General features: G+C 36.4%; 1 protein-coding gene across 3 annotated transcripts in view; it reads right to left on the reverse strand.

Moving 5' to 3' along the window:
* The window catches only part of ZFAND3 (zinc finger AN1-type containing 3), a 135,520-nt gene that overhangs the window by 88,170 nt on the left and 30,069 nt on the right, over positions 1-17,281 (reverse strand). For 2 of the 3 annotated variants that reach the window (XM_058800989.1, XM_058800990.1), the window contains exons 2-3: positions 14,376-14,416; positions 12,453-12,479 (exon numbers count right to left, since the gene is read on the reverse strand). In XM_058800989.1, the coding sequence (XP_058656972.1) occupies positions 12,453-12,479; positions 14,376-14,416 (68 nt within the window). Of the gene's footprint in view, positions 1-12,452; positions 12,480-14,375; positions 14,417-16,243; positions 16,268-17,281 lie in introns of those variants that run through there. The other variant, XM_058800991.1, reaches the window with a different exon arrangement.

Below are 17,281 nucleotides of genomic sequence, written 5' to 3' on the forward strand. Positions count from 1 at the left end.
AGCCAAAGCTCCTTTTGGCTAAGCAAAAAGGAAGGCTGGGTAGAAAACAACTCAACCCTTGCAGTTAGCTGCTTACACAGGTTCTACAGCCTCTCAGCCTCAAACCTGATGGAGAACACACAACAGAACATGGGACTTCTCCACCTGCTCAAGAACACAATCTCACAGTAAAAGGATTTTCCTCAATTTTCCAGGGACTGAATTCCTTTGAGTTTCACTAAGAAAAGGGAAATGGAAGAAATAGATTAAACCTGGCAGCTCTAGAAAGAGTTTTCAGATTTTAAAAATGTTATTCTAATCCTGGTTCATAAGGATGCTTTTTAACTAAAATGTTTTATTATTTGGTGAACATGTTTAAAGACTGATTCTTAGTCACTGTTAATATTTAATAATGAAATTTAGAACTTACTTTTTTTAGTTAACAAAAAGAAGGGCTACCTACGCACACTTACAAAATAAATAAACTTAGTATTTGTCCTGTTTGTTGGACAGTTACTGTTTTTTAGTTCATTTGTCTATTCATAATTTAGGAATACAGCAAACCGGAATTTCATAGAAGGTTCACAAACACAGGAACTTAAAATCGATTACTTAGTTGAATAAGAAGTTATCACAAATGCTTTGTATTTATTTAGAGGCACTGCTACTGTTAGTAAAAATGACTGCTTTTATGATAATAAAATGTTAGTAAAAATTTCACAGAAATCATCTTCAACTTGAATTTTTATAAATTATGTGTCATCACTCAACACTATTATCTGCCTAGCTTTTTTTTAATAGAAAGTAGCTAGACTCTTATTTGAACACCTTGCTAAGTCTAACTAAAGAAAAAGCTGCCATAAGAGAAAACAAAATTTACTACTTGAACTATTTTCTGAAGTGTCCTAAATGAACATACACTCTCAAGTCCTACTGACAATATCATCTTCAGAAGTCTGAAGTGAATAAGCCATGAGTTCCCCCTCCTTGTAAGTTCAAGCACAAATAATTTCTCAGGTCCAGGTGTGTGGATGGAGTCACAAGTGACCATTCTGTCTGCGGGGAGTTACTGCAGCTTGCTGTATGACAGAGAAAACAGCTTCAAGTTAAAATAATTACTCCTGTTCTCCTGTAAATGGACATTCTCTACTTTGCTGCAGTACCTGCAGAAAACACCACAATAAGAATCTCAAAATCCCTTTCACCAAGGCATGGTCAGCGGTACACAGTGCTGCTCACAATGTCAGATGTTTATGCAGTACTAACTCACAATAAATATCTTATAAATCAAGTGCAAAATAGCTTTCTTTCTGTCAAAAAAAAAAAACTCAAGTGGGAACAAATACATGAAATCTGACCTTTACATGAAGAAAAGCTCATTTAGTTACTACCAAGAAAAACTGGTTCTGTTACGAAAGCTTTCATCACTCTGCATTTCTAAATCTATTAGATGAATATTCCTATATATTCTTCCTCAGCTAGAGCATACCAGGACCCTGTCAAACAAAAAGAAAAAAAAAAAAAAAAAAAAAAGGAAAAAAAAAAAAAAAAGTGGAAAAAAAAAAGGACTGAAATGCACTGGAGACCTACTGCTACCCACAGCAAACAGATACATTGATTTGAAGAATATTACCAGTCATCTTGAATTTGGACTCAGACATACTCTTATACAATTCAGTTGTGCACAGGTTTAAGAGCTCATTTAGAAAAAAAAGAAAATATTAAACTGGAACTCTAGCTGCAGCCACATATCAACTATGATTTTCATGTGCTGATTATCAAAACAAGTCACTGTTATGTCTCTCTTACATTAAAACTTTACAGTTAAAAGTTTCCAGTCATACAATAATTTTAACTCTTTTCAAATAATAATTATGGACACTAACAGAAGCAGTGCAGAATGGAGAAAAATGTTTGAACAATTTCTAGACATTAACTTTTCTGTGTCAATTGAGTAGATGTCAGCACTCATTATATGCATTTGCATTTTTGGGATTATTTACACCTATCAAAATTTTGTCTAGATATTACTGAGTCTCTAGGAAAAAAGAAGCCAGCATTGTCAAACTCCAGCTTTCAAATTGCTACTCAAAGTGTTTCAGCAGATGGCAGTTCTGCTGAGAACCTGAAGCTAAGCAGTGACTTTGCTGAGGCACAGAAAATGTCATGGTGAAAGACTGCATTCACCTACACTGGGATCAACCTTCTATTTCTTCACATATTGCAGGGCAAGGCAAGTCAACAGAGGAGAATGAAAGCTTGTCTATGAAGACCAGTAATGCCATACTAAACATTGCTAGAACACAAAGGTAAATAGCACAGTGTATTTCCTTCTCAGCCTGGAAATAAGCCACACTGGTATTTGCCTCCACAAACACCCTCTAAAGTGTTTTAAGTTTTAGGGTAGTTTTTCTATTCTGAAACAAAACACAAGACAGAAGACAAAACTCCAGCATCTTTTGTTAAAAGAGCAAAGCCTGTAACTTACAGAATTACCAAAAAAGAAATGAGTCTTTTATTGCTGATTGAGCTCACCACAAACAACTTCCAGTGACTACTGGGTCAACTTTGAGCAATCATTTGAGATGTACAAGTGTACTTTTGGTCATTTCTAATGCTTACTAACCTCCCAAGACATCTACTGTCTGCTTATAATTTGCTTTCTACTTATATGGGACTTTTTCCACAGAGCTGGACAGAAATGCCCCAATCCCAAAATATAAAAGCTCCAGTTATTTAGGAGCTGAAACCCAATAAAAATGCTACCAATGTTGCTAAACTATTAAGGTAGATAAATGCACATAAATACAAAATAAATGTTTAGAAAGCTCCAAGGTTCTTCCTTATGCACTGGATCATTAACCTTGCACATCATGAAATTCATCTGCTCACTTGTTCAAGTAATGAACAGCTAGGATATGGGTAACATTAGTAGTTAAAAATATACAAACCAGAGCCTCCTTCCATATTTGTCTGATCAGAAGCCTTAATGCAGAGGAGAGAGAAAAAAAATCTTGCATTTTGTTCTGAAGACTATTACTAGAGGTGCTCTTGTTGAAGCAAGAAAAGAGCAACCTCAGAAGATGGACTCTAGAGAGGACCCTAATCAGGTTGCTTCTTCAGCTTCAGCACTTCTGATCAACCATGGCAAAGCATTTGCATCCAACCTGAGTGCAACCCAACAGCTCAGAATCAACACTCCTGATTCATGGTTTCCAAATTATTTGGCCCAGTAACAGTTAATAGTTTCACATAACTGCATTTATTTATACCAGAAGATTAGGGGTGGCATTACAGGATAGCAAAATCCTATACTGAGTTTGAAAAGTCAAGCAGTCTGAAATAAAGAAGTGCCTGATCTAATCAATTTTTTACACTTGTGATCTGACCTCTTTATTTAATTTTAAATTACTTTCATAATGCATGCAAGTCACAGAGCCTGTCTTTTAGAGGACCCTTAACTGCCTTGCTGGGTAGAATGAAAGACATTCAAAACATGCAATTGGAATTTTACAGCAAGCAAAGAAAAGCTAAGCTCCTTTCTGCTCTTGACTTTGTTTTAACCCCAAGCACCATTCCAAAGAAAAATCAAAGATAACTAAATTCTACCTAATTTCTCTGCTACAGAATTTAGAAGACTTTTATAATGTATTTACTGTATTTATTTTCAGAATGTTCAAAGTTATTCTTAGGTTCACCAAGAGAAGCATTAAATACCTTTGCAGTTCCATAGAGTTATGGAGATGTGTATTTTTAACACTCAAAGCATGGAAAATTTTGTATCCTAGGGGAGGGAGATTAAGAAAGGACTGCAGTTAGAAGGCTTCTCAAAGTTGATACCCAGTATCTTTGGATGTTCAGCATTCGTGCTTTAGATTCTTATCTGTGTACAGTGAACAAGAATATCACCACCTCTGACTCACACAAATGTCAAGATGGTAAATTACTTATTTTCTTGAAGCACTAGGGGGCTAATGAGTTCTTTAAAGAAATTCTCTAAAGAAAATAATTATTCTCTATTCAGCTCAATGTTCAAATGTCATCCCTATAATGCTGCAATTAAGAAGGCATACCTTAATATTACTTAATAGTAAGGGGGCCTATTCATTAGAAATACTACTGACCATGGTGCATTCAGAACCCCAAGCATCCTCACATCAAGGCAGAGTAGCTGTTTAAAGGAGAAATTTTCAGCAAACAGAGCTTACCTAGATGATATTTAATTACTTGTGATCTAAACCAGGAGATTAGGCCAGTAATCTTGTGCTTTCCTGTACTCTGATCCTTTTATCATAATTAAAAGACAGTTACAATGCATACACACAGACTGGCTTAATTATTACAGCACTGTAACCCATCTCATCACTTCCTACATCTTCAGTGCCAGATTCAGTCAACAGCCTATGCTTTCTGCAAAGAAAGGAACAACATTTTACAGGCTGAACTACCAGAGATGCAGTTGTTTCAGGTGACTTTTCAAGAAAGGCCTTATCTGTATCTTCAGCATAGGATTACATACACACACACACACCCACGCACATCTGCCCCCATAATAGAGAGTCATCTACTTAAAATTAAGGATAAAGATATTCCTGCTGAAAACTGTTTTAAGCTAGTTTTTTCTCCCTGACTAATAGTTAAGTGATATTTAGTCACTTATTTAGTAAGAGATATTTAATGTGGTAACAAGGAAAAGGATTATCTAAAGGGGTATTTTTCCCCCAATGCTTGCAAATTAGTCCAAAAGTTTATATTTTACTTTTTAAAAATTCCATCTCATTCAGTGTAAAATTGTAACTTCTTTATCTCTGAAGACAACAGTCATTAAACTTCTCATTTAATTAATACTACATGGAAACTCACTCAGAGACTGTTGGGCTTTTTTTAAAGAGGCAGGAAATTATAGCTGTATTGACTAAATCTGCATGAGCAGTTTGCCCTCTGGTGACTAACTTTGTGAGAACGTTTTGCAATACATATAAGAAGACTGGTATTAATAAACAACAACTGGCATGTTTGCAGGCTCCATAAGAAAAATCATTAAAGGTATTAAAAGAAATGGTATGCATTGATTGTACCAGTGCAGTATGATTTCCTTTAAATTAAGAGAAAAACAAACTGGAAGGTAAAAGTGTCAAGAAGATGAAGAACAGAAATTCAACTGCAGAAACAACACATACAGAGAAGAACTGAAATTCCAAAATTTTGCCTAAGACTTCTGAAGGCTAAGACAAAATAAAGGAACAAAAGGTCCCTATCTGCATACATTTCTCAAGGGCATGAAAGGCAAGTAAAAAATTAGGTTGTCCCAAAATCAGTAGAAAAATAGTATCATCTCTCAGTAACTGATGAGGAAAAGAAGTGCAAGACAAAAAAAAACCTCAACTTGTCTAGTATGACAAAGAAATCCTCATTGACTGTGAAAAGGAAATCAAGTCAGGATCCTAGCTAGCTGTCTAGCTGCTAGATCACATTTCTTTCATATAAAATAGCTAAAGAGCTGAAAAGTCATCAGTTACATTTTGTTCTATTATCCAATCACATTTGTCCCACACACCTGCTTTCCCTAACAGCTTAAATCACCTCAGCAAACAGCTGTACTTCCCTTACAGCAAGCTGCTCAATAAAAAGGTCTCCACAAGGGAGGTTCTTCTTGGTCTTGCCCTGCTTATGTATGCAAGGACTGTTGAAATGTTGTCTGAGTTAGCTGCCGTGACTGTTCACCTAAATTCTTTCCCACTGTCCTTAGCTAAGAGCTGCTGTTGGACAGTAACTACTTCCATTTGGAGATGCTCAAGCATGTAGATGTACAAGTTAATAGTAATGACAGAGGAAAGGAAATGCTGGGGGTGGAATCCAAGAAAGAATTACAAAGTAGAGTTAACTTCCTAAATCACTATTGTGTCTTGCTTGAATTCACCAGGTTCAGTTAGTTTCAAGATCAGTAGAAGCAGGAAAATTTCTTCGATGATCACAAATATTGATCATAAACACACATCTTCCCAGCTACCTCAAAACATAACTTCCTCTTGGCCACCTAGCACATAACCTTAGCACTCTAAAAAAATAAATGCTGTTTCTAGACTCCTTCCCTTGTAAAATACCTTCTGAAAACAGCTCTTTCACCATCTGGCATTCCTCCTGCTCTCTCTCAGCCTCTTATGTGGCAGTACAAGGGAAAACAAAAAGGTAGCTGCTAATCCTGTACAATTTTGAGGTGACATTAACAATCAGAATCCTAGAAAACATGCAGTCAGCTCGACAGATATCCTTATGAATTTCTAAATACTCCTCTGGCAGTAGTGCCTAACATCTCCAATGGCAAACTACATTTTAAATAAAAGACAAACCATGAACCTGCATAATACTTTTTAAAGGAATGAGTTGAATGATTCTAGAACACGTACTCTGATATTGCCCTCTCTTCTCAGGCAGAAAGAGTTAAATATCCTCTTTTTATTCCCCAAAGGCTGCTGGTCCCACGCAGAGGTGCCATGTTTTAAATAAAACATGCTCTCTCTCAGTAACCACTTGTTCTAATTGGCAAGGCAAGGCTGGGTCCCCAAAGCACACAGCTCGTTAGATTCAGTTTAGATTACAAAAACACGATGAAACAAACTGCATCGAAATGTACAAATTAACAGCTCAGGAGTGCACGACACGGACACGGAATTAGATTGTAATACGGAACAAACTCCACAGGGAGGCTAAGGAACAAATCACTAGTGTCTCTATAAACTATAGAAGGGTTCCAAATGAGCACATACACAAAACAGAACACAGACTTTTCCATAAATCAAGCAAATTGCTAAATTAGGAAAAAAATATAACATTTCTTCTTCTATCTTATGCACACATTTATAGGGGAACAGAGTCATAAAAAAGTTAAATAAATTAAACCCGTGGGTTGCACATCCTCAATAGGTAACTCCACTTTCATGCTGGCAAAGTGCAAACATCATGGCAATTAAGTTATATTTCTAAACATTTTTTTTACATCAACACAGAACCTATACACCAGAGACTAAATTACAGCTGGTGCTTCAATGAGTCATTTGGAAAGGTTACAAGTTAGAAGGGGAACAAGGTATTAAGAAAAGAGAAAGAAACTGGCTTTACCATAAAAAAAAAATACTAGAAAACAAAGCTATGAAAAATTAAAAATAATGTAAGTCTGAGGAAAAAAGGGCTTGAGCACTTTTCTTTGCTTGCAGATCAATCTGTACAATGGGACTGGCAATCCCCTGACATAAGAAAAAGAAAATACATGGAAAACATCAGTGATGTCTTGTCAAGACAGAGCAAAAATTAAATTAAGACACTTTCGTAGTCTTTTCAAGTAGCCAGTACTGAGAAAAGGTCATATTTTTGTGTGAGTGTATTTTATATTTTTAACAAATAAGCCCCAGTCTACTAGACTGAATTCTGCAAGATGCAATCCAACAGCCATTAATGTCCTACAGGGTAGTTTGCTGATAGGATTGATTGACTGTAAAATGATAGCAGTTATTAATTAAAAGGCATTCAATTTTACTAGACTGTGTTGGTGAAAAGACCCTTATGTGACAGGATAATGCCCCACTAACTTAAAGAAGCCATAAAGAAGAAAAGAGAAAAAGAAGAACCTGCTCTACCTCAATACACAACATCACTTGAGTGGCAGCTGTGAAAGAAATTCTTTCTTCCACTAACAATTGCACAGAAACTTCACGGGTCTGTCCCCCATCAGTGCTTGCCCCTTCCCACTATTTCATCCAGGGGAACTTAAAGGAGGATGAAAAGGGACAAAATAATTGAGCACACCAAACCAGCAGCTGAGCCATTGGCCCGGCTGACACCCTTCATTGCACTGCTGTGTACACAATGTCTTCACACAGCCAGGTCCTGGGAAGGTGAGGGTTGTGCCTTCTACTCAGCATCTTCCACACCTTTTTATACAATGCACAGCCATATCATATTGTCACAGCCATATCATTTACTGTCACAAAGCAACACAGGAGCACTGTACTCTGCAGCTTCCATGCCACAACAATGCAGATAAGGACAACTCAAGTCATGTTTTACTAACTTCACTCAACATGTGATCTGTATTTTAACTCCAGCAAGGCTGGAAAGCTTCAGGTATCCCTCTCTCCCAAATTTCCAATTCTCCTGTATATAGTCAGACCTAGGAAGGCACTGTATTAAATATGCTAGATGATTTGGTTGATGTTTACTTTCGACAAATGTAAAATGATTAGTCCTAAGCTTAGATCATACAACTGTATTTAAATAAATTCATTTTCTCCTGATTTGTATTTCCCCTCTATACCTTTAAGACAGGTTAGGGTTAAAAGGAGTCAACTAAAAATCCCATCCCCACCTTTCCACAAAATACTGTCCTGTTTTAACAATCCAAAACGAGCTACTACTCAGATTTTTAAATTTTTTCAAAGTCAAAGAATAATGCATACTAACAGAGTAAAAGAAATTATTGGGGTCAGCAGTGCGAATCAAGCGTATAAATAACTGAAGCAGTTTATCCAATTTTTTCTTAATTCCATTTCATGGTGACTCTCTTTTTCAAGCTTAGTGCACATCTCACATTTCAAGCTTACTAATTATGCTAAGACATCTTTTTCCTATCAGGTTTACCCATTTAGAAATTCTTTGGGTACAGAGTAAAAGAAATTGAGTGTATGCCAAACAATATCTATGGTTATATCTGAAATGTTACATTCTTTACTAGAAGGTGCTCTAGAAATACGAAACATTTCTGCTACCACTGTAACAGCTATACAATTTTCCAAAGAAATATTTAGCTGCAAGCTTGACTATGTAATGGAAGTTAAAGATGAAGCTTGACTACTTTCAAACTCTAGTCAGTGAGGGCCATTTTTTGTAGCAAGCAGTCCACGTACTTCAAAGCACAAAGATGTGAATACAGCAGCAAATTCTAACCTAATGAAGCAACAGATTGAGGCACTGGCTTCTATTAGGAGCCAATAAAGGGAATACCATATTGAAAAAAGAAATGTCTTGTGTTGTGGTAAAGAAAACTAGTTCTTAGTCATGTTTTCGAATTTCTGGAAACACTTCTTGCTGCTTTTCTAACAAAGCACTAAAACTTGTGGATTCACATCAGAAATTACAAGTGTATGAAAAATACAAACATAAAATATTTGTATCATTGATTTAGGACTGAAAAGTTTATGAACACAATGCCTAATGAAGCATAATTTAGTAATTACCATACAATAGGGTACAGCAAAAAAAGCGTAACTTGAACTAGCAACATGCAAGATGCACCTGCTGAAAAGATTTCCAGAAAGCAAGCTGAAAGCTTGACTAAGAATCAAACCAGCAGTTAATTAACAGCAAAATCTATTTAGGCAGGAACACTGATTTTTGCCAGCTAATGCTTACAATAGGAGTCATTACTGCCAGACGTGGCAGCAATAACAGACAAGTTGTAAAGAGCTCCCAAGATTTACAAAAACTGAGAGAAAAGGAAATTGTACTATTCAATAAGTCTGAGACACAAAAACCTGCCAATTTTGTAAGCTCCAAAAACTGCGTGTGATTTAAGCATGACAAAATAAAGATCTGCTCAACAAAGGAGGAAGGTTAAGATATGCAAAAATATTAAGTAACTCTATAGTCAGATACCTGAGTTCAGGCAATAGATGAATAATCTGATACTTCTAGATTCAGATGATAAACAGACATTAATATGTACTATGTTTCTTTTTCACTCCTTATTAGATCTTTTCAATTCAGGAACATAAAAAATACTATCAAAATTTCAAAATTTCATAACAGCCTAGCACAGAGTTAAGCATATGTATTGAAAATACAGATGCGGTTCTAGCAATACTGACTTTCTGCTCCTATAATGAAGATAAAAATTTCTAATTTTTTACTCATCAAGAATCCAGTAATTAAAAAAGGTGTTTTACTTCAACCTAAAAACAAGACCAAACTATGAGTGGAAGCCCCTAAAACTCAGACAATTCTTGGGTTATAGGGTTGAGTTATTTTTTCAGTTTCAGTAACGCTGATCTAGTTACTTTAAGTAAATAAAGTTGTGCTTTGCACAACATGAATATAAATATTGCACAGCTGGATTAAGGGACAGATACCCACCTCTAGAAGTTCCAATTACATGTTCAGATAGAATTCCTATGATTTTGATTCACAAATCCACGAAAATTCTAACCATATTTTAACTTCTTCCAATTTTGCAATTGCATCTCTCCACCAAACCATCCAGTGCTGCACTTACCTTTAGCTTCACACACTACTGAAAAAGCTGAAATCCATTTCCTGTACCTCTCTTTCCATTGCTGATAGAACATAGCACAAATTAAGCCTTCCAGGGTCATAATCAAATGGAATAAAATAGACTGCATTTTTGGGGGGTGATGTAAGTAGAAAGTCTAGTCTTATCCTCTTCTCTATTTAAATTTTTGTTCTTACTCTGTAATAGTTCATTCTGTGACTGTTCCCAGAGGTTCCAATTAAAATTGAATTCTTGAGGTACATGTGCTGTTTCCATGAATGCAGAATTTCTGCCTGAAAGATTCTACTTTATCAAGTGGCATTTCAAAAGGTACTCAAACAATGTCCCTACCTGAAGTTGATACTAGAACTTCCATAAACCTAATGGGAGCAAAGATAGGTTAATAAAGAGTACTTTTGAAAAATTTAACTTATCACTGTCCTGTATTTAATCACACAAAATTCACAGTTTAGTGTATTGAAAAAATAAATGCTGCAGCATTCTTGAAAGATGTGGTGTCATTAAGGGAGATACTCTCATCATAATTTAAATGTTTTTACTTACCAGCCTATATCCTGACCAAAAGAATAAACATCAAAAAGCCTCCCAAGCCCACACTACTTTACTGCATTTGTATTCTAGATGCATGGAAAGTCTGAAGTAACTATGTCTTCAACATCTAAAGAGCATATTTATTTGAAGCACTTCAATACGTAGGGTTGCACTTGTTCTGTATCTGGAGACTCTGAGGCATTGATAACACATGGTCAGCACTGAATTGGAGACAGAATGTTGTGAAGTACTTTGCAGAAGTACAATTAACTTGAAATTACTTCAGAGAAGCTCTTGAACATTTTAGAGTCTGTTGCTTCTACAGGGTTTAAGTAAAGTCAGGTATTCCTTATTGGAATAAGCAGATCGTGTGAAGAGGAGGCAAAGACAGCTGAAGAAGGTAGCTAACTTCAAGCTCTTCTGCAGTATTTATCAACCCTTATCTGCAAGCTAAGAACTGGTCTGGAGCAAAAGAACAGCAATTTTGTGGTTGTACAGAAGAGCTTAGTGAACTTTTTTGGATCTACATGAACACACTGGGCAGTTACAGACAAAGGGCTGCATGTATCTGTGCAGTATGCAGCTCACTCTTGCCATACACTTAGCACTTCTTGCCAACAACTTATCTCAGTAATATCTAGTGAGCACTGTTCCCATGTTTAATGTATAAAAAAAGTACAAAAGATAGTCAAAATAAGGAATGTTAGTCTCCCTGCCATATTATCTGGTTGCTTTTGCAGTTTGTTTCATCTTTGCACAAATGTGGGTGAAAGCTCAGTGAATTTAGTTTGATAATAAATTTAGAAAACAGAAGCACTTGGTCAAACAATAAGGCAAATTGACATTACCCTTTGCTCCAATTCTGGCCTAATTAATCCAATTTATGTCAAACTTGATCATTTTTCCCCCAAGGGATGGGTGTCATTTTTTAGGAATGGTATTCTCAAATTTAGTGTCCCACTGAAACTCCAAACCACAAGCCGCTCCCTCTCTTCCCTTCCCCTAGTGGGGAGGAGAACTGGAGGCACAAAGGTAAAGATCTCAGGCTGAGATAACAACAATTTACTGGAAACAGCAATGATATAAGAGAAGGAACATTAACAGTGACAATATTAGTAACAAAAATGTACCAGAGATAGGAAAGTGGTTCACATGCAAAATGCTCAGAACTGGCATTACCCAACCACTCTCTCTGCCAGACTTTCTTGACTGGAAGACAACCCCTTCTCCCTGGAGGAGTGTCCCTTTCCCCCACCCCTGGCGATGAGGTGAGATGGTGCAGAATAACCTCATGTAACCTGCACAAAGTAACCCTGTCCTGGCAGAACTAGAACTATGGGGAAGCCAGGAAATGCAGAAGCAAAGAAGACTTCATGATCATGTATTTACAAACTTGTTGATAGTTCAGAAAGTCTGAAAAACCTGCTAAGATAGGGAGGTTCTGTGAATAAATCATACTGTACTGCAAACAGAATATTTCATCCCTTCAGGACTTGTTGCCCTTCTCCCCTGATATATGTAAGAAAGGAATGCTTACACAAATGTAAGGGTTTCTCCTGCAGTGTGTGTCTCAAATGATTTTTTTTTTTTTTAAAAGGAAGACTGGTTTCTTCCCTCTAGAAAAAAATTATCAGAAAAAGTAATTTAAAGAGTTACTAACCTTTTTCATTGTGTGGATTTCTTTTTTCTGAAATAAAAGAAAAAGGAAACGATGGTCAAGAGAAATAGTCTTTTGAAATTTTCCCTCTGCTTCAACACACTTGAATAAATAACCTGCCATTTTAAAAGAGAAAAAAGAGGAGCTAGTTTTCACATCCCTTCTCTGGAGTGCCTGAAACAGTGAAAAACATCTTTCAACACCTTACTTGCCTAAAATCTTGCTACCTATGGTGGTTCAATTTACAGAAACAGGAGTACATATCTTTCTATATCAGTAGGTAGCTATAAACCCAGTATAGAAAAATATGCTAAAGCTATTTCAGTAACATCAAGGAAAAAAAAGAAAAAATAGAAAACCACTTTTATGTTGGAATGATGACACTGAGAGGTTTTGAATTATGACTCCAACAGAGTTGGAGTAGTTTTCATACTACTTGTTGAAGGAACCATAGTTAAGATCTAAATAAGATAAACTTGTCTTTTTCCACAGCACCTTCTACAGTACCTTTATTCCAACCACTAGCAGCTCTTTAAGTTACTAAAACTCTTACAAAGACTTATGTCATTAAAATAAACAGGCTCTAAGGAACATCTTGAAAAATTAAAAACATAAGCTCTCCCACCTCCACCCCGCCAATCACATAAGGTCTCATCTTAAAATTTACAGCAGAGAAAAATTAACTTTATCAGAGGTAATGGCATTTCAGAAAAACTGCAGAGTAGAAGCCAAGAACTTTTCTTTTCTTTAAAAAGAAACAAAATTACAAACAAACAAAAAAAATCCAAACCAGTAAAAACCAAAAGAAAAAATGCTCTGTCTAATGCCTGGTCTGCTGGCTGCGAAGTGCTGGGTACTCTGCTAAACTCAGCAAATGAGGGCTGGGCTGCTTTGATGTCACAGAATCAGAACACCTGCATTGCTGAGTACACAAACACAACTACTTACAGTGCTAGCATGAATGTAACAGTCCTACTGAGTCAAATCAAAGACTTGCTTGTGAATGTGGACAGTAGGGAAAGAGTACAAGAAATGACTTATACTTTCTTCAATATACCATTTCCAGAGACCCGTGCCTTTGGAAAACAGCCAGAGAAATACATTTTGCTGAACAACCTTTTAGCAATCTTTATTTCCCAGGTGTTTGTTTAATGAAGTGATGTTGAACCTTAGATCTGAAATCTAAGTCAAAATTCTTTTTTTTGTTGTTGTTTTAAAAATGCAAAATAAGCTTTAAAGTTTAAAAAAAATGCTGGACCTTTTAAAATTTTACCTGTTGCCCCAAGGCAGTTAAAAACCATGAGCTATGACAGCACCTTAATTATAATTAAAAGTAAGCTTACAATACTAAGTAATACAAAAAAATTGATTCAGAAGGGCAAAGCTAGAAGCTGCTAACAGGACAAGGTCAAAAACAATTCTTAAGATTTTACACAATAGCAATGACCTTACAATAGGAAAATAATATGAAGTAATCAGAACAGCCCACCAATGACTTACTGATGATTTAATGTTCAAGGGCTGCAAGTTAGAGGAAATGAAATGAGGTGTTCTATAGCAACTTTTTATTTTAATTTTTTTATTCTATATATCAGAAGTTATTACACAATAAATCCTACAAAATTCCAAATTACAATTCAGACTTATGTGTTGTGGAAACCACATCATCCATACAGGAGCTGAGATGGCAATGGGGCTCTGTAGTACAAGGATGTACCTAAATTCCTGAACTTCATGAATTAAGTTTGATGGGTACATTTACACAAGAGCTTCTTGATTAGCAAATAAAGGAAGCACTAAAGTGAGGAAAATCTGATTACATATACACACTGAAGGAAAAGAAACCCATGCACAAATCCTAAGGGAGAAGCCAACAATGTGGTTTCAATAATCTAAGGGAAACACAAAACCTTTTACTGCACTTACCAGCAAAGCATTTGGAACAGAGATTCATAGTCTTGCTGGACCTGGGGCAAAAAATAAAAAAAGTAGAGCTAAAAAATTCATTATATTTCTAATCAATACAGGGAAGTTTGGGGGCAATGAAGCAAGGGTACAGAGAAGGTAAGAACTTAAATGGCTAGGAATCAAAGGTAAGTGGCTAGAAGTGGCTGAACTAGAAACAAGAATATAGAAGACTTTGTATGGTAACCTCTTTCCAAGAGTTTCCAAAATATGACTTCCACACATTTATCTCATATATGAAAACAAATTTACTTTACCATTCAATATATATGTTACACATTCATCATTCAAATCTTTGTACTGCAATGTGAAAATAATGATAGATAGGAAGCACCAATACATTCCATTTGAATAGCAGACTCCCCTTGGCAACAGTTCTGCAGTCCTGACAAATCCTGAATACAATACAGCAATGGAAAAATTAAAGTATTGTACTTATAAGGACACAGACAGATGTGCTCTTGGAAGTCTAGATGGAATGGCTTAACTAGTTATTACATCAAGCTGTTCATTACTACCCTCAGCTGTATTCAGCAGTCATTTCAAATAACCTGGCTGACTTTGCACCGACATGGACTAGGATAGTTCACATGGTCCACAAGGGTGGCTCAGCTTTGAGGGTAGCAACCTTCAGCTGAGAGAAAAACAGCAGGAGAACACAGCAATATCTTAAGCCTCCCAGATGCCTACAAAGTGCATATGCAATTATGCCACAGGTGTCCAAACCTCAGAGAGTCAGCGGCCTTACCAAGAAAAAATTTAAAATTTAAGGTTATAAGACCTCTCTAAGGCTCCAATGAAAATACCTAAAGCAATACACTATGTTAACCCCAGTTTACAAAAAGTTCTCTTCTAACATCACATCTCCTTTACAAAGTGAACCCGGAGAATATTCTCTAAAATTCTCTGTGTTGGATTATCTTTAGGTAAGAATGAACTGGTTTCTGTGCACACTGACCAATATTTGATTTGTTCAGCATTCCTGAATCAACTCTGCCATGATCTACAGGCATTAACGCCATCCTGGGCAAGTCTGAAAGCACCTATTAACAGGCAAGGTTGCACCAAAACTGTCCATGCCCATAAGATCTTTTTTCCTCCCCAGAGCAGCCTCCAGCTGGAACACAATTTAGCCAATTTAGTTGCACATTTCTCTCTAGAAAAATACATACAAGGAAACAACTGAGACTACCAAAACAGTTGTTTTCTACCTCCAACCAAACAGGAAAGGAATTTTGAGAGGAGATCTGAGTCTAACAACACATCAATCATAAAAACTTGCCTGTTACCTTGAGACAAAAAAATTTGACAACTTTTTCAAAGCAATTGTATCATAAATGAACACATATCAGAATTATAGATTCTCCCTGCCTGAATTTGCAGATGGTTATTTTAAATTACTTTCTAGTAACAAAGTAAACCCAGACCTGGTCAATCATATCTTAATATCAGTCACACCAAACATTACAGATGCTTTTCAATTCATGCCCATCTGAAAGCTGGTTTACATCAGGCTCAAAAATTCTATAAGAACACATATCACTAGAGATTTGAGACATAACCATTTGCCAGCTACAGCAAGAGCCACAGACACATGAAAGCTAGTTTTAAATGCAAACAGTATGCGCACAGGAGAAAAGTTAATTCCCAAGAAAAGAAAAGCAAAACAGCATTTGTAGCCACAGAAATATCTCTTCAGATTGGTAGATACCCAAAGATTCAATGTGTTGATGGTCTACACAGATTATCTACCTTCAAGAGAACTGCAATTACAAACAGCATGGTGAGTGAACACCTCCAGCATCAGCGTGCTGCAGTTCAGTACTCACTGCTTATGGGTTAGACCTTCTGGAGCAGCTCAATATGCCAGGCAGGACCTTCCCTGCAAAGCCATTAAACCCCAGGGGCAGCAAAGAAAAAGAAAGGCAGAGTTCAGCTGGTTCATACTGATGACATTGGAATGGGAATGACAAATGTTTTCAGTGGTATAATCAACCATCTCAGCTGTTAAATATCAATCCAAAGCCTCATATAATATTTACTTATCAGCACACAAACAATGGAAAACACAGACACAAACACAACATAGAGCTCTGTGAAAAAGAGTAAAAAAGGCTGCCACGTACATCTAACACACAAAACTCCATGAAATTTTCTGAAAGGACAGCACTATTGGACAAGTGACCTTGTAAGCCAAGTAACACTGTTATAGTTTCAAGGATCACTTTCCCTTAGATCCTTGTATACCCCTTTTCAAGGCATCCAAGGCAGTCTGAGGCTGCTACAAGGATGAGAACCCAAACCTTGAGTGGATTTTTTAAGAGTTTCTTTTACATAGCCACTTATGTGACAGCACATACACACAGCAGCACTAAACTAGAACTAAGAAAAAAGAGTAACAGCATTGATCAACAATCAGCTTCTTTATGAAAATGCAATATTTATTTAGAGCAACAGTTTTATAAAGAAAATGCATTACGCAGTTTATGTACATCAAATTTTGTAGGTCAGTGTATACCAGTAAAATGTTTGACAGCCTTTTGCTATACTGCAAATCCCTCCTCCCACTGCCAGGATCTCCTCTTTTCAGCAGGCAAGGGTTCACTCACCAGACTTAAAACTGAGCAAACCTGCATACTGGTGTTCTCTCGTGGAGCACATGTTAACCACATCACTGGTTTAATTATTTCTCAGTGACTACAGAACTCACCAGAAGCTCATAGTGCCAGGGAGGAACACAAAAATGTAAAATTTCTTTGTTCCCCACAGCTGTCTCAAATATATCTGCAATCTGTTATTTCTAGGAACAATTTGATGTGAAACACTAAAAGTTCTGAAATATCAGCCTTAATCACGACACAGCCTTC

Source organism: Ammospiza caudacuta, chromosome 3 (genome assembly GCF_027887145.1).
Source record: "Ammospiza caudacuta isolate bAmmCau1 chromosome 3, bAmmCau1.pri, whole genome shotgun sequence".
In the NCBI taxonomy this organism is placed as follows: Eukaryota; Metazoa; Chordata; class Aves; order Passeriformes; family Passerellidae; genus Ammospiza; species Ammospiza caudacuta.